This window comes from Gracilinanus agilis, chromosome 3 (assembly GCF_016433145.1).
Source record: "Gracilinanus agilis isolate LMUSP501 chromosome 3, AgileGrace, whole genome shotgun sequence".
Classification (NCBI taxonomy): Eukaryota; Metazoa; Chordata; class Mammalia; order Didelphimorphia; family Didelphidae; genus Gracilinanus; species Gracilinanus agilis.
In genome coordinates, this window is record NC_058132.1 from 623469595 (window position 1) to 623496785 (window position 27191).

General features: G+C 34.3%; 1 protein-coding gene across 1 annotated transcript in view; it reads left to right on the forward strand.

Moving 5' to 3' along the window:
- NYAP2 (neuronal tyrosine-phosphorylated phosphoinositide-3-kinase adaptor 2) overlaps window positions 1–27191 on the forward strand; it is a 336968-nt gene that overhangs the window by 146093 nt on the left and 163684 nt on the right. Inside the window, exon 2 of the mRNA XM_044670792.1 lies at window positions 15532–15833. Coding sequence (XP_044526727.1) covers window positions 15532–15833 — 302 coding nt within the window. The remainder of the gene's footprint in view (window positions 1–15531; window positions 15834–27191) is intronic.

Sequence of the window (27191 nt, forward strand, 5' to 3'; positions counted from 1 at the left end):
CAAGACATCACTCTCCTGACATCATTGCTCCCCTTACAAAATGAAGAATGTCCTAGCTGTGTGATCCTGAACATGTCACGTAACCCCCATTGTCTAGTCCTTACCACTCTTCTGCTCTAGAATCAATATTGATTCTAAGACAGAAGGTCAGGTTTAAAAAAATGAATGATGAACAACAATATTAATTTTCTCCTAAAGGAACAGAGATGGAGTGGAAAAAAGAGAAAGGAAAAAGGAAAATAAAATAAGAAAAGAGATGGGAAAAGGAAAAAGCATAGAAATTATGGATAGGCATATTAAGTAATTTAAAGCAAAAAATCAATTTAAGAATGCCCTGGAATATTAATACAATGGGACTGTTCTTTAGAGATGGAATTGATAGTAGATAGGATTACCAGTGAAGTCGATAAGTAACTGATCACCTTTGGTAAGATCTATGTTCAAGCCTTGCCACCTTTGACACATGAACTCAGTGCTATGTGTGCCTATGTGTCTCTGAGTTATTTAAGTCATGAGGAAAATTAATATTGAGCTGTATTATTCATTAGCAATATTTCTATGTGAATCCTTTCATTTTGTCAAACCCTAACTTCTGAAGGTCAAACAGTTCAGTTCTCAAGCTAATGTAATTACTCCCAGGCTTCAAGGCATATAACTGGCCTGGGACTTTTGTCTTTTATTAAAGGCAGGGAGAATACCTCTCTCTCAAAATAAAACAAAACAAGATAAAACAAACAAAAAAATTCCACCTTCCTAAGGCACTTGAAAAAAACTTTCCTTTTATGTATTTTTTAAAAATATAGAGAATTGGGGTCACCAAGCCTATAATAGGGGGAAAAGGCACTAAAAATTGATTGAGACAATGTTTTTGTAGCCAAAAATTGCTAGAGGAAGCTGGGTTTCATAATCTAGATGATACCCCATTACTTTAAGGGAAATTTAAGGGAATTTCCCTGTTCACAGCCTTAAATAATAATAAGATAGAGAAGGGCAGGTCAGCCATATTCTCCTAGCTTAGTGAAGCTGTACAGATCCACCCACCTAAAGAAAAGTCCTTCAGTGTGATGAAGTAATAGAAGCAGTGTTCAGAGCTCTAAGTCCACCTCATCTTCTAAAATATCGACCAATCCAGGCTGCCAAAGGAGGTCCAAATACACCATCAATCAGAAAGACATTTTCTGTGTATGAGATTGGTCAGGACCCACTGGGTATCTTGCCAGCCCAGCCACATGATATATCTCTCCTTTATTAATAGACCACATGCATCTAATTAGTAAATGAAGTTAGATTTGGAGGAATGGCCTCACTTTATTCACTGGTTACATTTCTGGATGCCAATGTCATCTCTCAGTGTCCTAGGCTGTCAGTTGGTTTCTTTCCGATACCAGTGAAAAAGGCTTGTCTGGGGCCGACCAGGGCTTCATTACTGAACAAAAAGAACTCCTTAGAAGACAATTTTTTGGTAATTCAAGAATACCATTGAAACATGGTTCCCAATGTATTCTTTTAGTAGATATGTTGCCTTTTCACAATTGTGTGCTTGAAGAGGGCAGAGGTGCATGTGGCCTGAAAGATGGATTCCCTTCTGCTTTTCATCCCGCATCTCCTAGGGCCATGTCTATTGAAAAACATTGTCTTGTTTATCACCCAACTGCAAACAGAGGGCAGCATCAATGTCACTTTTAGAGGAGGCATTTTGCCCCTGTCAATCATACTTCTCAGAGGTTGTGATTTCTTTTCAGCCAGTGTCCCTCTTAGGGGAAGCATTTCCCAGGAAAAAGCATCAGATCATTAATTCAGATGGATTTGAGAGGGGAAAAAAAGCAATATGAGTCATTCACCTCGTTCATTTGCATTTTAAGCATGGTTTGAGAGACTCCTATGTTTTATTCTACTCCTTTATCAGCTTTATGAGATAGGGTCTAAAGAAAATTGAGGCACTTTTTAAGATAATTTCAAAAAAAGAATCTGATTCAATCCTTTGTGTGTCCTATGGACTCATAGATTCTAGAGTTGGGATTTGACCTTAGAGATCATGTTCAATATACTTTTTTTAATAGATGTGAAACTTTGGCTCATGAAGGTTTAATTGACTTTCCCAAGGTCACATAGAGACTAGAGATAGGATTCAGACAAGCTTCACTGACTCTATTAATGTGAATGAGCATTTTATTTTTCTGCTTAAAAGAATTAAACACTTGTTACTGTTGTTGTTCAGTTGTATTTGATTCCTTGTGATCCTTTATTGGGGGTTTTGTTGGCAAAGATGCTGGAATGGTTTGCCATTTCCTTCTCCAGCTCACTTTACAGATTAAGAAATGGAGACAAACCGAGGCAAATAGGTTAAGTGACTTGCCCAGTTCACACAGCTAGTAAGGGTCTGAGATCAGATTATAATTTGATTTTAATATAATTTAATTTGACTCTGGTGCCATCATTCTATTCACTATGCTACCTAACTATCCAGGCAAACTCTACTGTGTGTAGACAAGGTTTTGCGACAGTGAGCTCTTTAGAGACTGACAATTATTCACCAGTGCACTCTGGTACTAAAATTTTGGAGTCAATAAAATGACCCTGAAAATAAGATTCAAGATGACAAGAAGCCCTAAAAATAACATGTAAGTGCTATCAGATACCAATGATTTGCCCTTTAATCAGTGACTTAGTTGAAAAGTATGATAATAGCTATTTATAAATCATCTACAAAAATAATCCTCTTCCTTCTTCAGGCTAATTCACAGTCTAATCTCATACTTTCGAGGTTTTCCTTTGTACTTTAAAATAGAGTTTGATGACATGGTCTGTCACTGGGCATGTAGACATCAGCTGCAAGATAATCCTGGTTAAATTTGGAAAAATAAACCTTTTTAATTTTGTACTCTTAGGAGGGGTTGGCTTTAGATTCAAGAAGATTAATTTACTTCTCTAGGAGATTTCTGATGAAGTAATATGTCCAGATTCTCCTAACCAACCATAATGGCCAATGAATGTAATATAATTTAATATTTAGTGAGTCCAGAAATCCTTTCCCTGATAAAATGGTATATGTTTTGTAATTTTATATACCGAGAGTAGTAATAAGCATATCAGGTTCTGTTTGTCATAAGCTACTGATTTCCTCTTTCTACCCAACCTCCATGTTAACCACTCTGAGATTGGTTCCTGCTGCCATCTCTGGACCTGATTATGAAGAGTTCAGTGATCAAAATTCATCTTGTTATTGGAACCCTTCCACCTATTATCTTCCTTTCTGTGCTATCTTTCTTTAGTTCCTGTAATTCTGCTAGTTACTGATTATTTACTTGGACTCTCGACTTTCTGTCTTATTTTCTCCCTCCTATTCTGTTGACCTCATTTCAGATTCATTATACTCATTACACATTAGACTCTTAGTCTCCATGTATATCCTGATCTCTGCAAGCCTGCCTGGTTTGGACTCTAAACTTTTGTGCTTAATCTACATGACCTCTGAAAGGACATGTTTGTCAGAATGCTCTCATCTTGGTTATCCTAGACTTTCTTTGTGATTGGATTCTTTCATTCAGTATTTTGCTTCGATTATTTTCAGTTCAATAGAAAATAAATCCTTACTATGTGCAAAGCATATTCTACCTCACAAAGATATGTTTGCAATGCAAAAACAGGGAATGTAACATATTGTTAGTCGAGAGAAGGATCCAAGCTCCAATTCCTGTTTTAAGTATTGAAGTGATATCAGGGAGATACTTATTTCTACTAGTTCTTCTTTAAAGTCTTCTCTCCTTTAGAGTGCACATATATCACTACTTGGATATGTTGAGTCATTTTCAAGTATTAGAGAAGAGTCTCCAAATAATTCCTTATGGTTTATTTTGCCTAGTGATTTAATAACACAGATAAGTAAGAGGATATTATGTAAAATTGATTAAACATGTTAAGTATTTTCCTAGCATTAGCAAGATACCATGTGAAGTATTAATGGAAGATACAAGTAGTTGATTGTCTAAAATGTCAGAATCATGAAGAATTCAGAGAAACATAAGAAGAATTATATAATATAATATGAAATTAAATTATCAGAACCAGGAGATCATATACATAATTACATTAATGATAAAAATTTTAAGAAGACTCAAAGAAAAGCAAATCATAAATTAAAAATAATTGCAAAGAACAATCTTGGTCCCATAGAACAACAACAAAAATGCCTCTGACCTTCAATAAAGAAGAGATAGAGATGGAATGTTGTATATATTTACAGATGTAGTAACTGTTTCCATTAGATTAGCTTGATGACTTTTATCTTTTAGAAAGAGCATTTTAATAATTTTATAAAATTACTTTTATCTTTTGTGATGAAAGGTCAGTTTCTGTGTTTAGAGTGTGTGTTTGGAAATGATTGTATTTAAGTCATCAAAATCTTATTAAAATAAAATAAACTATTATACTTCGACATGCAAAAAAACCCTTAAAAATTGTTTTCTTCTTTAATACCTAATAAGATCTATGATTTTTCTTTTTCACAATGATTATTCCATTGACAGACACAAATCTTTTCCCTTCTATACCCGACTAGGAAATTTGAGACACTGTGGACTGAAAAAAAATTCATCTTCTGATATCCAGGTCCACTGTCTAAGTTTTTTTTAATGTACTTTGGCTACTTCTGGGATGATAAATATATCATAATATTTTACCTTTGAACAGTTAGGTAGTGCAGTGGTTAGAGAATCAGGATTGAAGTCAGGGAGACTCATTTTCTTTAGTTCAAATCTGACTTTATACACTTCATGGCTGCATTACCCTGGTAAAGTTACTTAACCCTGTTTGCAATCATCTCTAAAATGTTTGTTCCTCTTCTGTAGGATGAGGTAGAGGAGGAAATGACAAACCACTCATTATTTTTGTTAAGGAAAATGTCTTATGAGGTCTGACACAACTGAAATGACTCAAAAACAAGAAATGTCTTCTCTATCCATGTTTAAGTCTTTCTCTAGACAGAATAAGCTAGCTCTATTCACATTACCCTTGAGAAATCAGGGACATTGTAATTTGGAATTACAGAATCTCAAAATTAGGAAGGATTCCAGAGGTGATTTAGTTTACCCTATAACTATCCAAAAGGCAGTCCTCTTTTCATTATCTCCAATAAGGAACAAGTCATCTGTCCCTCAAATATATTAAGTACAAACTTATGTCTAGAGGAAGCTTATTTTGCTTTTTCATGATTGTTATCAATAAAAAGTATTTCCTTGCATAGGATTTAAATCTCCTTCTTTGAATCTGTTTAAATTTTTACTCCTAGTTTTGAATTCTGCTCTGAAGAGAACTAATCTAATCTTCTGTATGACAGTTATTATCATTCTAGAATATAGCTACTATATTCCTTCTACGTCTTTTCTAATGCTGGGGCTCTACTGAGCACCCCATCCACTAAAATGAATTTCTTTTGTAAAGTAAGAAATCTTCTTGATTAAATCACTTAATCTGAGTTGAATGTAAACAGCATCTATACACTTTAAATCAATCAAATCTATTTTGCTATTAACTTGGCGATATCCTAAGAAATTTGTTTAAAATGAAGGCGCCTTCCAATACCTGGCATACATTACCTGGAGAAGGAACAAGGTCAAAAGGATCTGAGCCAAGACCCATAGTACTAGAAAAATCAGTTGAAAAGAAAAGTAAGTATGATTGAACCATGAACAGATAGTCCTAGGTTATTATTGGTTCTGAGCAGAGGTGGTGATTGAAATTGATTTACCATATCACTTGGCATATCTGCCTTCTCTGTCTGTCTGTCTCTGTCTCTCTTTCTGTCTTTCTTTTCCTCTGTCGCTGTCTCTGTAAGTCTTTTTCTTTTCTCTCTTTGTTTGTCTCTGTCTCCTTTGGGTCTCCAGTTCTTCTAGTCTGCATTGTATCATAATTTCTATGGATACTTTAAATTTCTTCTCTGTTCATGATATAGAGTGAATTTTTCTCATTTATTTATTTTGCTCATTCTAGGTTTTTTTTTTTATTCTAAGGAAATGTTGTTGTTGAGTCATTTCAGTTGTTGTGTCTGACTCTATGACACCATGTGGGGTTTTCTTGGCAAAGAAAATAGAATAGTTTGCCACTTCCTATTCCACCTCATTTTACAGATGATGAAACTGAGACAGATAGCATTAAAAGCAATGTACCTCAGATTCTAATAGTTCAGTCATGTTTGACTCTTTACAACCTAATTTGGGATTTTCTTTTTTTCCCCCAAACCCTTACTTTCAGTTTTACAATCACTACTGTGTATTGCTTCTAAAGTAAAAGATCCATAAAGGCTAGGCAATGGGGGTTAAGTGACTTGCCCAGGGTCACACCGTTAGGAAGTGTCTGAGGTCAAATTTGAACCTAGGACCTTCCTTTTCTAAGTCTGGCTCTCAATCCATTGAAACACCCAGCTGCTGCCTGGGATTTTCTTGACAAACATACTAGAGTGATTTGCTATATTTCCTTCTCTAGATCATTTTACAGATGAGGAAATTGACATAAATGAAGTTAATTGATTTGCCCAGAATCACCCAGCCAGCATCTGAAAAATCTGATTTGAACTCAGAAGATGAATCTTTCTGACACTAAGGCTAGCACTCTATTCACTGCACCACTTAGTTAACCTTCTTTGGAAAACAGCTAGTTAATAATTTATTGAGTTTATTTTTAATTAAGAAATTTAAAATCTCTTTTTTTGGTTAATCATTTGTCATAATCCTTTTTTTTTTACTTTCATTTTTATATATTCATTCATGTTTATTTTAGGCTTATTTGTAAATTTGTAGTTTTCCTCCAAATCCAGGTTTAGTCAAATAATATTTTTTCTTTCATGACTAAGTTTTTAGTGATATAAACTTTCCTTTGAAAATTGCTGTAGATCTATTCTCCAGATTTTTTTTTCATTTTAATTCATTTTTGCCATTAACCTTTACATAGTATAATTAATTGTGTCTATGATTTATAGATTGAGCCACTGATTGTTTGGGATCTAGTTTTTGTTCCTGTTGTTTTTAGTTTATCTGGTTCTTTGTGATCTCATTTGAAGTTTTCTTGGCAAAGATACTGGCATAGATTGACATTTTTTTCTCCAATTTGTTTGACAAATGAGGAAACTGAGGCAAACATGATGAAGTTACTTGTACAGGATTACCTAAAGAAAAGTACTTGGGAGGCTAGGTTGCTTAGTGGATGGAGAACTAGACCCAGAGATAGGATCACTGCAATTAATCATGAAAAAAACTATTAGCTACAAAGGAAATAATATTGTTATAGAAACATTTTTATATTTTTATATTTATCAATATACAATCATTTTTGTATATGCATTATTTGACAATCATATATGATTTATATCTACATTTTACATATATGTAGGTTTGTATATATAACAATGTATTTGATATTATAGATATATGTTAATAATTACATATTAGACATATTAATATATATTAGACATCTATACCACAAACATATAGATGTCCATATATGTGAGCATGTGTATGTATATACACATATATATGTTATGTGTATGTACACATACATATGCACACACATATGTAGAAGTCTAATTTCCATTCTTGGACCAAATTTTTCTTTGAATGGATTCAGTTTTCCAAGATATGCTATTCTGGAATTCATTCTGATTTTATTCATTTTATGAAATATGTTCTAAACTCATAGATCACTAATAGTCCTATGCTATTTGAATGGATGTTAATAACCTAATAGTCTCTCTTGACTAATTATAATGATTGCTTATTGATTTGGAAATTCTAAGTTTTAAACTATATATTCCTAGGTAAGTTATGTTTTTTTGTTGGTGAAGTACGGATTTTATCAACCAGTAATTGGTTCTGTTTGGTATTTTTAAAAAGCAAACATATGTATTTTGTTGTTTCACCAAGAAAGTGAAACAACAATTTCACTTTATGATGTTTGTTTTTTTCTCTACTGGTTAAAATATGTTGCTAAATTATTTCTATCCACCATAACTTCAGAGTCACCCACTGTGAATTATACAATATATATGTTTTGTTACTGTTTCTGCCCATTGCTATGGCCTTTGACTATGTGTTAGCAATTTTTTATCCAGATTTGCATTTGTGAGGACCATATTTTCTTTTTTATTTTTCAGAATATGAGCTCAGTTTCCACTCTTTTAGTTCTATTTCTCATCCTTACTTCATTTTTTAGATTTTAAGATTATAGAATAAATGTTCAAGATTATAGAATAAATCCTATGGGCATACAATGTGAATATAAGAACTTTTTAGTTGGCCTCCTGGAGTAAATTTATGAGAGGATATGGTCTAGATATTGTTTTGCAAAGACAAAACACTTGGTTCCACTCTATGTCCCTGGAAGAAATAGCCCATTTTCTAGAAAAGATTCATTAGAATATTTGATTTGTTCCCTTTTCAAATAACTTAGGCTTTGTTTATTTTATTCCATAATTTTCTAGGAATAGGATTTACCTTTTTCTTCTTTTTCAGTGAAACATTTTAGGCTAATTTTTGCATTTTATTTGTGCATTGTTTTATGATCTTTTCTGGTTTATCTATTTATTTTACCTTGTTGTTTTACGTGTCTCCCTTCTGGTTTTTTTGTTTTTCTCTGCCCAAGGCTTTATCCAAGCTTTGTCAGTCAGCCTGCTTGTATTCTATCCCTTTCCTTTTGATGAGCTAGCATTTTGTAAGGTTTAGCTTCTGTCTCATTCATGTCAAGCATGTCTTTTCCTATTGTAGCTACCAGGATTAGATTGTTAAATCCATTCTGATGAGATATAGGGAATATTGACTGATTTCTTGACATGGAAAGGTCTCAGAAGGACAATTGCACTTGGTTTTGACCCTTAAACCTTTTGCCCTTCATTCATGGAAAATGTAGAAAATACCCCAGATAGTCATTCATTTGCTTCAGTCTTGGGATTAGCAAATGTGATGCTCTATGCTTCCCCTGCCCTTGTTCTCACCTAATGCCTTCTCTTCTTAATACAATATTAAATCATGTAAAACTGGGATCAATGATTTTTTGAATGAAATAAAGCTGATGATTAAGAATATGATTGGATTAAAAAAATGAACTAGTGCTAAAGATGATGACCTTGACTGGATTGACTAGTAGGCTTCTTTGAAATAATATTGAGAATCTGAGTTCCTCAGCTATTGCTTATTTCCTTCTAGTTCATTTGCTTCTACAATAATCATGTAATTATCATAACCATTTAATGCAAAGAAATAAAAAAAAATAAAAAATCATCTTTCCTTATTGTTCCTGCTGGAATATTGAACTTATTACAAAGGATAGAAGTAATTTGAAAGAGGCATAAAATTGAATTGCAAAAACTTGCTTTGTTCTTTCCTTATCCCACAATATTTATTCAGTGATAGAAGAACTAGTTTAAAAAAAGAAGAGTAAAGTAAGATTTAAGTCCATCCACTGTGCCTAGAGACAAACACTTTTAATGTCTACAATGTCTATAGGTTAAAGTATGCTTTTTTAATGTCACTATACCACTAAGAAATTCCAATATCTATTCTATACTATATTTGAGGTTCTCATCATTTTATATATTAAAAATGCCTTCTGTTTAAGATAACCCCCCAAAAAGAAAGACATCTCTAAATAATTTTGAGCCAAACTTTGTACTTCTTATGTTAGGACAATTTTCATTTAACATTATTATTGTCACAAGCAGTTCAAGAAGCATTTATTGGCACAGTTGCCATATGCAAGGTTCTAGGGACACAAACGCAACAATGAAATAAACTGTACCTTATGGAGTTTGCCACAAAGCTGGATGAGGCAACATGAAGACAAACATGCATACAATATATTTCATTATATAGCATAATTTTTAGAAGGAGAAGGAAGAAATATAATCTGAGGAAACAGAAAAGATTCATATAGAAGTTAGTATCTGAATTGATCCTTGAACAAAACAGATTCTAAGAAGCTGCTATGAGTAAGAAGTTCAATCCAAGTATGGGAGACAGTTAGTGCAAAGGCTTAGAGGGTGGAGATTTGGGGTCTTGAAAGAAGCATACTACGAAAGCCAGTTTTGGCTGGATTGTAGAATGCATGAAGTCATTCAGATAATTAATCAATAAACATTATTTGGCTCCTAATATGTGTCAGACAGGAAGCTAGGTGGCACAATGGAGAGAGAACTCATTTTCCTGAGTTCAATTCTGGTCTCAGAATCTTACTAGCTGTGAGATCTTTTACAAGCCATTTAACCGTGTTTGCCAGTTTCTCTTCTCTACCTCAAACTCATTTTTTTCTTCTGTTTTTGCTATTTCTCTCCACTGATGCGGGTTTCTGCCTTCTGAAGCCAAATGGAATAAATGTAATACTTCTTCCATATGACTGGATTTCAAATAGCTAAGACAGCTATTGAGTTCTCTGAATCTTCTTTCCAGGCTAAACATATTCTTTCAACAAATTCTTATTTGGCATCCTCTTTGGACAGATATTCTCCAATTTAGTAACTTTCTTCCCAAAATAGGATGCTCAGAACTGAATGGTATATACTCAATGGGATGTGAACAGGGAGAAATAGAATGGGGCGATCAGTTCCATATTTCTAGAATATAAGGGGGAATGAATGAGACACATGAGGTTTCACAAACTTTGCCACTTATGGAACTGAGAAAAAGAGTTTCATCACCTTCCTCCACCTACCATCCTAAATCTTTGTAATTTAATCAAAAGATAGTTAATGGCTGGAAAGTTTGTCAGGTCATTTTGAAATGTACACACATTCAAGAATGTATAGGATTAAGGTATAAACGTGCATGCATAAATCATATTGATAAAGTGAATGATATAGCCATTAAAATTTTGAAGTACTTTATCCATATAAAGTATAGGCACACTCACACATATAAACTAGAGGGTGTGTGTGTGTGTATACACACACACACACACACACACACACACACACATACGATCACCTTTAGTTTTCTCAACTGGGAAGTGCAATTATTGATGGGTCCATTTTATGGATGAGGAATATGAAGCTGAATGAATGAAAATGATTTAGGATATTTAAATGTCTGAAGCAGGATTTGGACCCTAGCATGGATATTTCTCTTTATGCAAAGTCCAGAGTTCCTGCCTTTTTAAAGAATGTCTGAATTATACCATAGTCAAGTGTGAGAAAGTGGCGAGGACTAAAGCTAAATTCAAGAGGAACCTGACAGGGTCAGCTAGGTAGCTTTTTGGATTAAAAGATTGTCCCAGAAAGAGGAGGTCCTGGGTTCAAATTTGACCTCAAATACTTCCTAGTTCTGTGACCCTTGGGAAATCACTTAACTCTCATTGCCTAGCTCTTATCACTCTTCTGCCTTGTAATCAATACACAGTATGGATCCTAAAATGGAAGGTGAGGGTTTAAAAAATAATAAAGATAAAATTAAAAAGGGGAACCTGGCTTTGAAGTCCAAAACTTCATGCTTTCCAGTTTCATCACGTTGAGTAAAATACTTTTTAACCTGAGTAAAATAATTTTCTGAACCTCACTTTTCTCATCTAAAAAGTGTAGATGGGGGGGGGGCACAGCTGGGTAACTCAGTGGCTTGAGAGCCAAGACTAGAAACAGGAGGTCCTGGGTTCAAATCTGGCCTCAGACACTTCCCAGTTGTGTGACCCTGGACAAGTTACTTAACCCCCATTGCCCAGCCTTTACCACTCTTCTGCCTTGGAGCCAATACATAGTTGACTCCAAGATGGAAGGTAAGGGTTTAAAAAAATGTAGATGGTATTCTTCAGATATTTAGCTCACAAGATCTGAGTGAGGAAAATAATACTTTGCAAAGATTGGACATTAAGTAAATGTGATTTATTTTTTATTATTTCTATGCAACCTTGTTTTACCTCCTGTCAACTATTTCCCTTCAGATCACAAATGAGGACCTCAGAACACAACATACCACTTTCATTTACCTAGAAGGGCTATGAGAAGTCCTGGAATATTTGTAAATATTCAATATAGAAATCAGTATATTTCCTCACCACACAATAAGTAAATAAAGAGATCCTGGAATAAATCTGGTGTAGTTACAAGTATATTTTGTTTCTCTTCCTCCCCTCCAGAATGACCACAATAAAAATAGGTCTTAGGATATTTTTGTTTGTTCTAGCCTGCTTTGAATCTTTATAATTCATTCAGATTCTATACACCTCTGCTACTTCTTCCTGCATAGAAAGAATGCTTGTGGATAGGAAGAAACATTTCAAATAATGGTTTTGAAATGTTAAATGGGTCACGTAATATAATTTCTGGAAGAAACCTAAGAGATTAACTAAATCTAATATTTTATTTTGCAGATAAGGAATTTTTAGCTAGGGGAGGTGACTTGCCCAAGGTCACAAAGGAAGTTAGGGAGAAAACATATATATATATATATATATATATATATAATGAAAGATAACTTAAGAGAAAAAAAGCAGCATGTATATAAGTAATAACTTAGAGATAGTAATGGAATGGCAAAAAGAAAAAGAAAGCACATGGAATGGTACCTGGAGGATGCTAAAAATTTATAGGTAGCATAAAGGAAAGAGTAATGGTTTTGCTGTCAGAGAACTCCAGTTCAAATCCTGCCTCCACCTATTTGACATTTGGTCCAGTCATTCAACATCTATGGACCTCAATTTCCAAATCTATAAAATGAGCTCCTCAGACAACACAGCCTTGGTGCTTTTCAGCTCTTAAATCTAGAATCCTGTGAATCACATGAGGCAAAGAACTTTATCTACTTACCTAATTTTTTTTTTTTGCCTCTGCTAGCAAAGTAATTGATGTCTTCATTTCATTGTTTCACTGGAATGCTGATAGTATCCCCAGGCTGAACAAATGACTTAAAAACTGCCATTTCTTAATCAGCAAAGGCTAAGAAAAATCTAATGCTACTTTATTATCTCCTAAAAGAGAGCTTCAAACACAGATTCACCAAATCACTAAATGCTAAATGGTGATTTGTCAAAATTTGTTTTTGCCTCATATTCATTAGGGAAGGGGAAACTTCCACTATAATGTCTTCAAGAATGTCCTTAAATGAGAAATAAAATAGAAAAGCTTATTTAAAGAAGTAATTAGGAACACTGTGGATAGAGCTCCAGGCTTGGAGGTTGGAGGATCTGGGAGGTACTAGGTTCAAATCTGGCCTCAGAAACTTACTAGAGGAGTAATCCTGGGCAATTCACTTGACCTTGATACATGAGTCCAGGTCACTCTTCTGTCTTAGAATTGATAAGAAGAAAGTAAAGGTTTGGGAAGAGGAAAGGAAGTTAAGGAAAGGGACAGAGAAGGAATCGGAACCTAGGCCTTCTGACACTTTCTATTACATCAAGCTGTTTCAACTAGAACTCTCTACAGGATACTTTAATTTTTATTTTTGTCTTCAAGAATGTTATAGCTGATCAACGTCTTTCACCTTCCAAGATAAATTCAAAATTGGTAAACGGCTTAAATATAAATAAGGAAATTATAAAAAAAAATAAGTGAACATAGAATAGTATACCTGTCAGATGTATGGGAAAGGAAGGAATTTAAGATCAAGCAAGAAGTAGAGAACATTACAAAATGTAAAATGAATAATTTTGATTATATTAAATTAAAAAGGTTTTGTGCAAACAAAACCAATGAAAACAAAATTCGAAGGAAAGCAATAAAAAGGGGAAAATATATGACAAAAACCTCTAACAAAGAACTAATTTCTCAAATTTTTAAGGAACTATGTCAATTGTACAAGAAATCAAGCCATTTCCCAACTGACAAATGGTTGAGGGACATGAATAGGCTGTTTTCAGATGAAGAAATCAAAATTGTCAATTATCACATGAAAAAGTGTTCTAAATTCCTCCTCATTAAAGGAATGTAAATCAAAGGAACTCTGAGGTACCACCTCACACCTAGCAGATTTGCCAATAGGACAGTAAAGGAAAATAATAAATATTGGAGGGGATGCAGCAAAAATTTGGGACACTAATGCATTGCTGGCAGAGTTGTGAATTAATCCAACCATTCTGGAAGGTAATTTGGAGTTATGCCCAAAATGCTTTAAGAGATTGCATACCCTTTGATCCAGCAATATCACTACCAAGTTTGTACCCCAAAGAGATAAGAATGAAAAGTATTTGCACAAAAATATTCATAGCTGTGCTCTTTGTAGTGACAAAAAATTGGAAAACAAGGGGGTGCCCCTGGATTGGGAAATGGCTGAACAAGTTGTGTATATGATGGTGATGGAATACTATTGTGTCATAAGGAATGATGATCTGGAGGCTTTTCATAAGAACTGGGAGAACCTCAATGAGTTGCTGCAGAGTGAAATGAGCAGAACCAGAAAAACATTGTACACAGAAAGTAAAACATTGTGGAAGAATATAATGTAATGGACTTTGCTACCAGGAGAAAGAATGCTATCCACATTGAGAGAAAGAACTATGGGAGTAGAAACACAAAAGAAAAACATAATACTTGTCACTTGTATTTATGGTATATGATGGGGTTTTGGATTTAAAAGATTGCTTTATAGCAAAAATGAATATTATGAAAATAGTTATGAAGTGATAGCATTTGTACAACCCAGCAGAATTGCTTGTTGGCTCTGGGAGGGTGCAGGGAAAGAAAATGAATCATGTAAACATGGAAAATATTTTAAAAAAATAAATTAAAATTAAAAAAAAAGAATGCCATAATTGAAAATCTGGTCATTCTGTAAAAGAAATCTGTTGACTTGTCTTTTAATTTAATCCACCTAGTCCTCAGAAAACAAACAAAAAAAAACCCAACACTATTACTTATATAACCTGGGGCAAATTGCTGGATCTCTCAGGTCTTGAGTTTTCTCATCTTTAAAATGATGAAGTTCAACTCATTGATTTCTTGTCTTTTCTAGACTCAAATCTATGAAAATAAGTATTTAGGAATTAAGTCTTCCCAATTTTCTGAGACCCATTGGAATTTGAACTTCATTGACATCACTTTCATTTCTAGACCATAATGGGACTGAATATAACTCCATCAACTACTCGATTTTTTATTATGGTATAGAGATGTTCCTGGGTTTTCAAATCTAGAACTACTAGAATACAACTTCCAGAATAATGAAAAAGGGAAGTTTTCATATATGACTCAGGTAGAGATGAAACTGTCTAAATTCAGAGAAGATTATCACCAGGTCAATAATGGATAAGGAATATTGTAGTCACAATAACTCATAAAAACTTTCATAGAAGAGTCATATTCTGTATTAGTGGAGGCAAGAAATTGCAAATCCTCACCAATGAAGTAATCAAGTAGATTAAAGAAGAGAGCAAAAATGCATTAAGGCAAGTTTGAGAATCCTAAATTCCAACTCTAAACCGAATTCTAATTTCAAATACGAGTTCATTTATAGACACATGTTAACGCTCAGCTTTTCAGAAGTATTCTAGTATACATCAGTGATAATTCTGGAAATTTTTTACATTAGATTCTTACAGATTCCCCCCACCCCACTTTTTTTGTTACAGCATAGGTGGAGAAGTTGGGCGAGGACACGAAGGAAGTTATGTGGGCAAACATTTCCGTATGGGATTTATGACCATGCCTGCTCCTCAGGACAGACTTCCTCATCCTTGTTCAAGTGGCTTTTCCGTGAGATCTCAATCCCTTCACTCAGTGGGAGGCACGGATGATGACAGCAGCTGTGGCTCTCGGAGACAACCTCCACCAAAGCCAAAACGAGATCCCAGTACAAAATTGAGCACTTCATCAGAGACTGTCAACACCACAGCAACGGGTAAAAGCGTGAGACTCCCTGAGAGAACCGAAGGTAAACCATGCAATTCTTACTTTAACTAGAAAATGATTTTTTCAGGAAAAAAAACCATTAAGGTCAGCATATTAATGAACATCTGCTTTCCTCAATTGTGTACAATATTCCAAATGTAATTAGGCATCATCGTCCCATAATCATGCCAGCATTGCATGCTACTCCTTGAAAAACAATGAGTTAAAGTGGACTATTATTTCTGTACTTATACCCATGTGTTATCTGAGGAGTGAGTTCCATTTAGATGAATTTTCTATATAGGAAAAGTTGTCTTTTTTAGCCTATTAGTTGTTTGTTTGTATAGTATTTATTATATGTTATTTATATTATATATATTAGTGTATTATACAATATTATATTTATATTTAAACCCTTACCTTCTCTCTTGGAATCAATACTGTATACTGGTTCCAAGGCAAAATTGTAATGAGGACTAGGCAATGGGGATTAATGGGCTTGCCCAGAGTCACACAGCTAGGAAATCTCTGAGGTCAAATTTGAATCCAGGACCTCTTGTCTCTAGGTTCAATATTTTGAGCCACCTAACTGCCCCATATATAATATATATTTTACATATTTTATCTAAATACATATTACACATATACTATTTTATATATTTTATATTTACATTTTATTTATATGTTTATATCTACATATAATTATGCATATTTATACATACAAACATATATGTATATGTAGGCATTTGTGAAGGATATATTTCCGTATGTTTTGCCTTCTTACATAGAATATATCCTGACACTAACAACCTTGTCTAGCTTTAAATTATCTCTCCCCTCCTCCCATTTAGTAAAAGTAGACCCTGAGGTTTCTCTAATAAAGGTATTTTTCCCTATAATCTATGACCCAAGATAGATGTGCTTTTCTAAATCCTTGTACCCTTTTTCCTCTTTCTCCCTTTTATCCTTTTACCTAAGCAGGTCAGTGGCTTTCATTTCCTTAGGACATGGGATCGTATTTAGAAATGACTCATTTTGTGATCAGGTGCCTAAGGCACACTATTCTACACTGCCTATTAGTAAAACAATTTCACTAAGGTGATTCTAATAGTAAATAACAGAACTGAGATATAAACCCAGATCCTCTGTTTTCAGTGCTTTTATCTTCTGCATTTCCTGTTTGGCTGGTGATACGAGCAACCATCAACCCACACTTCTTACTAATTTACTATTTCTCATCAACTAAGGGCTAGCAAACTAGATGCAAGTTTATGTTATTAGTTAGAAGTTATAAATTTAGTATTTTTGCTAAAATTCCATGCGAAATGAGGTTACTGATTTTAGTTAATCATCCTGAGTATGGCATTATGGGCCTCAGTTATTATGTCTGTTATTGAGTATTTCTAAAAGGAGGCTTAATGAAATGAAAGGAGAAGCTTGGTAGTACAGGGGATAAAGTATTGAGCCTGGTGTCAGTAAGACCTGAATTCTAATCTAGACTCATACTTAGTAGCTGTGTGACCCTGGGCAAGTCATTTCACCCTGTTTGCCTCGGTTTCATCATCTGTTACATGTGCTGTAGAAGGAAATGTCAAACCAATTCCAGTACCTTTGCCAAGAGAACTCCAAATGGGGTCAGGGAGAGTGAGACACAATTGAGATACCTGAACAACAACATAAAATGAAAACATAACAGATTTTAACATTTTAAGGAATCTTAATAATTAATAGTCCAGAAAAGTATAGTCTAAAGAATCATAAGTATTGACCTAAAGAAGAAAAAGTTAAACAGTTAGTTTAATATTAGTCTTAAAATTCAGACTGACAATATGATGAACAGGGAAATATGTATCATACCATATATGTACAATCTATATAATATTACCTGCCTTCTTGGCGAGAGGGGAGGAAAGGGACAGAGGAGAAAAAAGAATGAGAGAGATTATTGAACATATTTACTGAAAATTTGTTTTTCTAGAGAAGTTGAAGAAAAAAATTTAAAAACAGAACTGAATGTTTTCTCTGTGATGTTTTAGCCATTCAGCTTCCTGAAATGGGCAATAGAGCACATAGACAATAATATTTATCAAAGTCTCTTTTACTTAATAGTCAAAGGTTCAAAATGACCAACCAATAATGGTCATGTATTCACTATTCTCCCTGAAAGCAAATCAGGAGAATGACTTTAAATCACAGCAAAAAAAAAAAAAAAAAAAAAAAAAAAAAAAAAAAAAAAAAAACACTTCAATCAGACTCAAAGGAAAACTTGGTAAACATCAAGGGTTCCTAAATCCTAGAGCATACCAGAGAATCCCATTTCCCAAAGGTCTTGTAGTTTGAAAACATTGCCCATCAATGACTTAGAGGCAGATTGACCTCAAGGTCAGGAGTAGTTGAAGGCTGATATAGAGACCCTTCTCTGTTGTGTCAGAGAAAGGGTTCTTTTTTTCCTTATTTTTCACTGTTTTAAGAGATAAAATACCAATGATCTACCATTAGAAAATGACCTAATTCTTTTATTTTTCTGAGTTGAGATCAAGGTGTTCAATATGGTAGAGGGACATGTTTTAATTCAGTTAAATCCAACACATTCATTCAATTCCCTACTATGTGCCAGACCTGGTGCTGAAGTTGCAGAGGATGAATGAAGAGGATTGATCTTATTGTTGAGCAAGGCTATTGAATCTGACATCATTAATTTTTATTTTAAAAATCATTTCAAATAATGTCAGGCAGGAGATATAAGATATTCCATGTTGTGAAATTGTAGGCAATAAATTCTTGAGCATATCTGTTTGTAGATGTCAGTGAGTTTATATCACCATCTAGAAATAAACCCCACAATGTTCACTATTCTTTCAGTTATCTCTTTCCCTGTTCTGTAAATGCCCTTCTTCCCACTTCCTCTCATTGATCCATAAAAAGAAGTCGACTTAAGAAAAAAAAAGTTGACTAGTATAGGTGACTTCAGCATGTTTTTTTTCATAATATTTCTACTTACCAAACATATCAAAGCTATTAAATGATTCTTCTAAATCTTAGCCTTACTCTTTCTTCATCCTACTTAAATGTCAAGAAAATCAAAATGTTGTTTTGGTCACATTAGAGTAATTTCCATGGCAACAAACTGACTATAAATATAGGTTTATGGCTCCCCTGCTGGATGTAAGTTAAAGAGATCTGGACAAGATAGAAGAAAGTCTTCCTTTAGAAATATTTTTAAAAGCTTAATTTAAAAAAGAAAATTAATAAGTACAAAGAAAACATTTTTGTTAGTAATTTTTTTAATAATCCTTACTTTCTATCTCAGAATCAATACTATGGATTGGTTTTATGCCAGAAGAGTAATAAAAACTAGGTAATGGGGGATAAGTGACTTGTCTGGGGTCACACATCCAAAGTGTGTGTAAGGTCAGATTCAAATTCAGGACTTCCCATCTCTGGGTCTGGCTCTCTATCCATTGAGGCAATCAGCTGTCCCTGGATTAGTGATGCTCTAAAGTCCATTAAAAAAATCCTTATCACAGGGCATATATTAAATAACTATGAATGCAACACAACTGCAATTTAATTTTCCCATCTTTGTGGTATCATTCTATCCTCCTGTCCATTTCTAAATAGTAGTTCACTTTGGGAGATGAGGTGAGGTGAGGTGTGTTAAAGCAACTTAGCTACAGTGAGAGATGTCACCAGCTTTGTTCATGGACATGAAGACAATGATGTGCTGGGAGTACAGGAGGAAGAGTGATACAACTTGCAGAATGACTGGAGAATAGCTTTTCCCACCCATCCTTGTGTGCATGCACTGATAGTGACTCTTCTAATACTATCCTTGTCAACCGCAAAAGATAAGTTGGCCCTCTGGCCATTGTCTCATACACACACACACACACACACACACACACACACACACACACACACAGTCATCTTCTGCTAGTCTGTCAAAATCTCATTGTCATCTCTGTTTGAACTACAGCAGTATGTGAAACAGCAACTTGACATACATGAGCCATAACCATACAAAGCTCCATTGGAAAATGGAGGTATAGTCAAGACCCCTGAATACAATGAGAGATTGCTCCAAGATGGTAAACCTCTCTGTATTGTAACAGCAATGCCATTGGAGACCATAATAAAAATATTAAATATGTGTGTGTGTGTGTGTGTGTGTGTGTGTGTGTGTGTGTGTGTGTGTGTGGCTGGAGTAGTTTCCATTTCCTTCTACAGTGAAAGAAGGCAAATAGAAGTTAAGTGATTTGCCCTGGACCACCCAGCTAGTAAATATCTGAAACTGAATTCGAACTTGGATCTTCCTGACTCCAGTCCAATGGCACAATGGATAGATCACTTAGCAGCCTACTAAATACAGCAATTGTTATAACAGCTGGTCCATGATCACTAACTAACCATGAAAAACTTTAACTTTTGTAATGTTAGCAGGAAGGAGTTAGTTTGAAGACAATTTAGAGCCTTCCATAGGGTGTTATCTTGTTTAGAGTTGTTGGCAAGCCTCTTTATGCATATCAGAGTAATCATTCATTTTAAGGACTCATATTTACAAAAAACAAAAGATGTTCAGTATCAGAACCATATTTTTTCCTACTATGAATTCAGTTGCTTTCCTCTCTAATGGTATGGCTTGTCAGTGGAGAAGCAGTTCAGTACATTTTGATAACATGGCCTTTTTTCCCCTAAAGAGAATGCATTGCTCCTTGCTCTTGTGGTTTCACACTTTAGGGATTAATAAATCTGATTTTCTGGCTCATAGACAGCTTCAGAGTATCAGTTGGTGGACTTTGGAGGACTGAGGACAAAACAATCTGGCTTGTTAATTCTCTCATACCTCTTGAATATTCCCCAGATCATAGAGTCTGGTTGGAGGCCCTACACAATAAGATGGAGTCACCATGATGATTTAGCCTTCCTCTTGTCTTTGATTCCAAGGTATCTGACCCCAGTAAGACTTCCATTTTAATTTCCTACAACTCGTTATGGAAGATTTTACATCTTCATTGCCTACTACAATTTAAAATGGCACTTTAAAATCAACACTGATAAATCCAATTTGCTGAAGCAAACTTACTCAAGCAAAAAAATTCAAACTACACTAGATATTAGATGTCATGTAGTCCAACCCACACTTTTTAAAGGTAAGAAAACTGAGCATCAGTGGAAGGAAACCCCATACCCCAGGTCACACAGGTGTTAAGCAACAGGGAAAAGATTTGAACCAAAATCTTCTAAATCAAATGCTTTTATCATCTCATTGCCTGTTTGGCCAACGGTTAAGTCCAATTTAAATAGAGAAATGTGGAAGAGACAAAGAATTTCCTTCTTTTAGGAAAGTGATTTAACCTTTTTATGTCTTTTATTTTCCCATTTTAGGATGGGATAGAGGTGACAAAGATAATCTTAATGACATTCCAGAGTTACTGGACAGGAGTGTTAAAACCAATATGTTTGGAGTTCTGAAGAGAAATTAAGTTCCTGACTGTGCTGCAGGAAGTAGTTTCCTGTTAGGAGGCCTTGGAGAAAGAATCTGTACTTTTTGATAATTACAGTGTGGGAGCATACTCGATTTCTACTTGCCTGAAGTATGCTTTTTCCACTTTGGGTATCTAGATCTCAAAACTCAAAGTCCTTTCTATAATCCTCCTTTCCAGAGGATCTCTTTATACTGATTGTTGTACTCCATTCTATGCTCCCAAGTACTGCCCAAAGATTAGATCTGAGCTAATAAAACTTCATATAGCCATGTGTCAAGCAGGGTAATAAAGAAATCATCTCCATATGTACACAGTTCATGAAGGAAAAGATGGTACAAGAATTTTGTTTTTGATAAATTAATAAAAAGAGAAATTTATTTATTTTTCTTTCAGAGAATAAGAAATAACTGGATGTCACTGTAAAAAAGATAGATGATAGATAGATAGATAGATAGATAGATAGATAGATAGATAGATAGATAGANGATAGATGATAGATAGATAGATAGATAGATAGATAGATAGATAGATAGATAGATAGAAAGATAGATAGATAGATAGATAGATAGATAGATAGATAGATAGATAGATGATAGATAGATAGATAGCTATAGATATTGATATAATTTGTAGTCATATTCACCATTAAAAAACACCTCATAGTTTCTGTCCCAGTAACATCTTTAGTGCAGAAGGGAAAGCCGTAGGCAAAGAGGAGTTAAGTGACTTGTCCAGTGTTACAGAAGTAGTTGATATCCGAGGTCAGATATGAACCCAGATTCTCTCAACCTCAGGCTTGGCTCTCTAGTCACTGGGCCACCCAGCTATCCCAATGATCTTTATCATAATAAAGACAGCCTCTACATCTATAAAATTTTAAAGTTTGTAAGCAATTTCTACACAAAAAATCCTTTGAGATGGTGGTACAAGCACTTTAAGCTCCCATTTTGCAGATTTAAAAGCATCAACAATAACAAGCAAATACTAGTGATATTAAATTGCTTTTGTTCATGTAGTAAATCTTAAGATGGAATTAGAACATATTTCCTAAACCCATCTAGTCCTTTTTTCCCTTCAACATATGTTTTTCCCTTCTCCCATATGCACTAAGAATTTTGAATTGTCAGCTTATAGGACAAATTTAAAGAAAAATATATGTAATCGGTGTTGATTGAAGAATAAATCTGATGGATGGAAGGAAAAACATTTTTAAACACTCACAATTTGCAAAGCATTGTGCTACCATGGACTAAATAGCCTATATACTTACAGAGCTCACATTCTAATAGAAACAAAAAACACACCCAATCTGTATGGGAGGAAGTTGTCCCCAGAATCAAAGAAACTTAGAGAAAGGCTCTCTGGGTGCCCTTTTAGTCCAAGCTTCTTTTATAACATGGGTCATATAACTTTTATGTGTGATTTAGGAGATGAGACTGACATTGCACAAACTCTCTACTACTTCCTTTGATTCCCATTTCAGATTCTTAAATGGGTATATACATGGATAGGGTTGGAAAACAGGGTTTTCTGAAAAGATAATCAGGTGTATTGGTAATTTGTACATGTTACAAAAGCCTATCAAATGAAAAAAAAATGTTATTATTCTCTTTTTGATCCTCAGCAGAGATAACTTATTTTCTTGCCCATATTCATACTTTCCTAAATTCTATTTTCTCTTTCTATTTAATGCACCCATAGATTATATGCTTCTTACATGAAGAGACTATTTTTTTCTTTTCTTTTTCTTAGTATACTTCATTACCTAGTGGAGTGCATGGCACATAGTAGGTAACTGATAAATTCTTGTTGCAATATATTGGTTTCAACTTTGGCTTTCCCAGTATAAGAGCTTCTGTCCTCAAAGCATGTTTTTTTTTTCATTTAGAAAATGTGTTATGCTATCATCATTTAAACCAGAGTGGCTGGATGTCAACATAAATCTTACCTTTAATTGACCTCAGTGAAACAACCACTGATTAAAAAAAAAAAAAAGCTTTGATTTTATGGCCACATATCTGTACTGCCAAGATTCTTACTGGAAAAATAAAACCCAACATATTTCTTGTTTAAAAGGTGATGTCAAGCTCCATTATTTACCAATAATCGATTTGGGGAAAATATTTTTTATTATTAAACAATAATGTATAAGTATTTTTCCTTCAATAAGCCAACAGGAAATAGTATCAACAGTCTTCTGATGAAAGTGCTAAACAGATTAAGAAACTGAAAATCAGAAGAATTGAGCAACTTCCCTTGGATCACACAACTAATAAATGACTCAGACCAATTTGGACCCAGTCCTTTCTGATTCTAGGGGCAGGTTCTAGCCAATAAAACAAGATGCTCATTTAATTAGAGCAATATGAGTACAGATGGATGTAGTTAGTTGCCTTTAATGTGATATGTTGAAGATTTCACTACATACTGATTCATAAACAAGTTTCATTTTTTCCCCCTTAAACTCTTACTTTCTGTCTTGGAATTGACTTAGAATTGAGATCAAGTTAGAAGAGCTATAATAACTCTAAGCAATTAGGGATAAGTGACTTGCTCAGTGCCACACAGCTAGAAAATGTTTAAGGTCAAATTTAACCTAGTTCCTCCCAACTGGTGCTCTATTTACTGTGATACCTAGCTGCCCTTAAGTCTCATACTTTTTTAAAAAACCTTTGCCTTCCATCTTAGAAATTGCTTCTAAGGCAGAAGACTGGTAAGGGATAGGCAATGGGAGTTAAGTGACTTGCCCAGGGTCACACAGCTGGGAAGTGTCTGAGGCCAGATTTGAACCTAGGTCTCTGGGCCTGGTTCTCAATCCACTGAGCCACCCAGCTGCCCCAAGTCCCATACTTTTTAAAATGGTAAATTACTTAATAAAAACATGAAAGATTCAACCAAATATCCTATAAAGATTAGGTCATTTTTGTTAAAATTGTGTAGCTTCAAATGCATAAAAGATGTCTTCATTTTTTTGTAGAGCAATGACCTCTTTCTGATTGCATGGCAAATTTTTTTCATGATTTATCGTCTTTAGTAAAAGACAAAAGAAAGTCATACTTTGGACATATTGTAAGTTTTTGTCTAGAAAACTCCAATAAGGAGAATATCACGATAAAATGAGTCACATGAATTTTTTGTTATCTCACTGTGTGTAGAAGTTGTGTCTACACAACCAATGTACCCACCTTAATTAAAAAAATAAAAAATGCCAACCATCATCTGAATCTCCAGTAAATTGTGATCTACTAGCTGGTGGAGTATCGTGCTGATGGCCAATGACTGATCAGGGAAATGGTTGCTGAAGGCTGGGGTGGTTCTGGCAATTAAAAAAAAAACAATAATGTTTTTTGTCACATTGATTAATTCTTCCTTTCACTCAAACACTTAAAAGTCATCGTAGGGTTACTAATTGACCTATTTTCAATATCATATCTCAGGGAATAAGGAGACTCAAGGAGAGGAAAAGGGAAAAGGCAATGACTGATAGGTGGAGCATACAACCTTTATTAAGTTCATTATCTTACAAGGTCATAGTTTCTGACACCCCAAAACAATTACAACAATAACATTAAAGAACACTGATTACAGATCAATATAAAGTTTAATAATGATGGAAATTTTTGAAATACTGTGAGAATTTCAAAATTTGACAGATACAATATGATACAATATAATACATTGAATTGGGAAAATGGGATTTGATAGACTTATTTGATATAAGGTTACCACAAACTTCCAATAAACAAAAACAAAAACAATACAATATTTCCCAAGCACAATAAAGCAAAATAAAATAAAACAAGGTATGCCAGTATAAAGATACACACAGTGAAATCAAAGGAAACCTATAATTTTTTGGCCCATGTTCCTGATTTTTCACAAGTTCAACTGCCTGCTAACAATATGTCACTATGTGAACTGTGTAGTGTGTCTGGACTGAATTCCACCTTGAAACATTTACTCAAGCTCTCAGATGAAATTCTAAAACTAACTAGCAATTCAATCTTACTTCTCTCCTCCCTGATCTTCCCAGCAATCTCTCAATTAGACACTTTTGAAGGCAATGTCTAGTCTGTTCTTTATCTTTTTACCTTATTTTCTGACTTCCATAAGTTGTCCATAGAGCTTTTTCTCTCTATAATTCCTAAAAGAAAAAGGACTATTGGTTATTGTTTATGAAGATGATGATGATGTAATCATGAAGAGAAAAATCAGTTCCCCTTTTTAATTGCCATCTTGGTCCTCCACTTCTAAAGGTTTTGGCCTCAAAGTACAGCCAGTTCAGCAGATTACCTCTGCCCAGGCTTAATCTAATCTATCGATAAGGCAGATAATAAGCCTTCAGAGGGCAGGGAAGCTCAAACTTTAATACCCTTTCCTTACCAACTGTGCTGAGAGTTGTAGTAAGAATACTGCTGATGATCCCAGAACTAAGACTGCAAAAGTGACAAAATACCTTGATAACAGAATGGGAAGCAAAGCTCCCTTTAGTCTCTACACCTTTATCTACACCTTCAGCTTCTATTGCCAGCTGGGGAAGATCTGACCTCAGGGCTCATTAATACTCCATCAGTCTAATTTAGTCAATCAGTAGAGCAGAGAAAAGCCCGTGAGGACAGAATAGCCCAAATGCACACATCCTGCAAATAAATCAGAGGAGCAAAATTATAGCCAATGAGAGCTTCTTTCCAGGTAATAAACAAAAACAAATGGAACAGAGAAGGACCAAGACACACCAAGCTAAAACACAGAAACTCCAGTGATTTGGATACAGGCTTTGGAAGAACTCAAAATATCATTCAAAAAGCAATTAAGAGAGGCTGAAGCAATTTGAAAAAGAACTTAAAAAGCAAAATACATCATCTAGAAACAGAGTCATATAAACTAAAACAAGAAAATAGAGGCCTAAAAGCTAGAATTGACCAGCCTGAAAATGAGACAAACAAAGCAAAAGATGACCAACAAAGAAAAACAGACCAGAAAGAGAAGTTTGACCAAAAATCCAACAATAAAATTCAGTCTTTAAAAATTGCAATCCAACAACTAGAAACAAATGACTTCACAAGGCAGCAAGAGTCTGTAAAATAAAATCAAAAGAATGAAAAAAATTAGGAAAATATGAAATACCTCATTGATAAAATTATAGACCTGGAAAGTAGATCCAGAAGAGACAATTTAAGAATTATTGGACTATCAGAAAATGATGACCAAAGAAAAATCCTGGACATCATTTTACAGGAAATTATCCAAGAAAACTGCCCTGGCATTCTTGAACAAGAGGGAAATGTGGAAATTGAAAGAATCCACAGATCACCTCCTACATTTAATCCCTAAATGACAACATCCAGGAATGTTATAGCCAAATTCAAGAACTACCAGACCAAGGAAAAGATACTACAAACTATTAAGAAGAAACCATTTATATATCTTGGAATCACAGTTAGGCTAACACAGGACCTGGCTGCATCCACACTGAAAAACCAGAAGGCATGGGATATGATATTCCAGAAAGCAATGTAACTGTGTGTACCACAAGGAATAAACTATTCAGCAAAATTGACTATATTCTTTCAGTGTTAAGTATGGTCATTTAATAAAATAGAAGACTTCCAAACATTTATAAAGAAAAGACCTGATGCAAACAGAAAATTTGATGCCCAAACACAGAATTCAAGAGAATCACCAAAAGGTAATTAAGAAAGGGGAAAAAAAACAACAACAAACAAAAAACTTTTTTAAAGGCACACAGTAAGTTCAAATAATTTGTATTCCTATAAGAAAAGATAATATTGGTAATGCTTAACAAGCATTATTATCATCAGGGTAACTGGAAGAAGTATACATGGAGGAACAGTGACAAATTGTATAGGATGAAATGTTAAATATATATATATATATATACATATATATATACA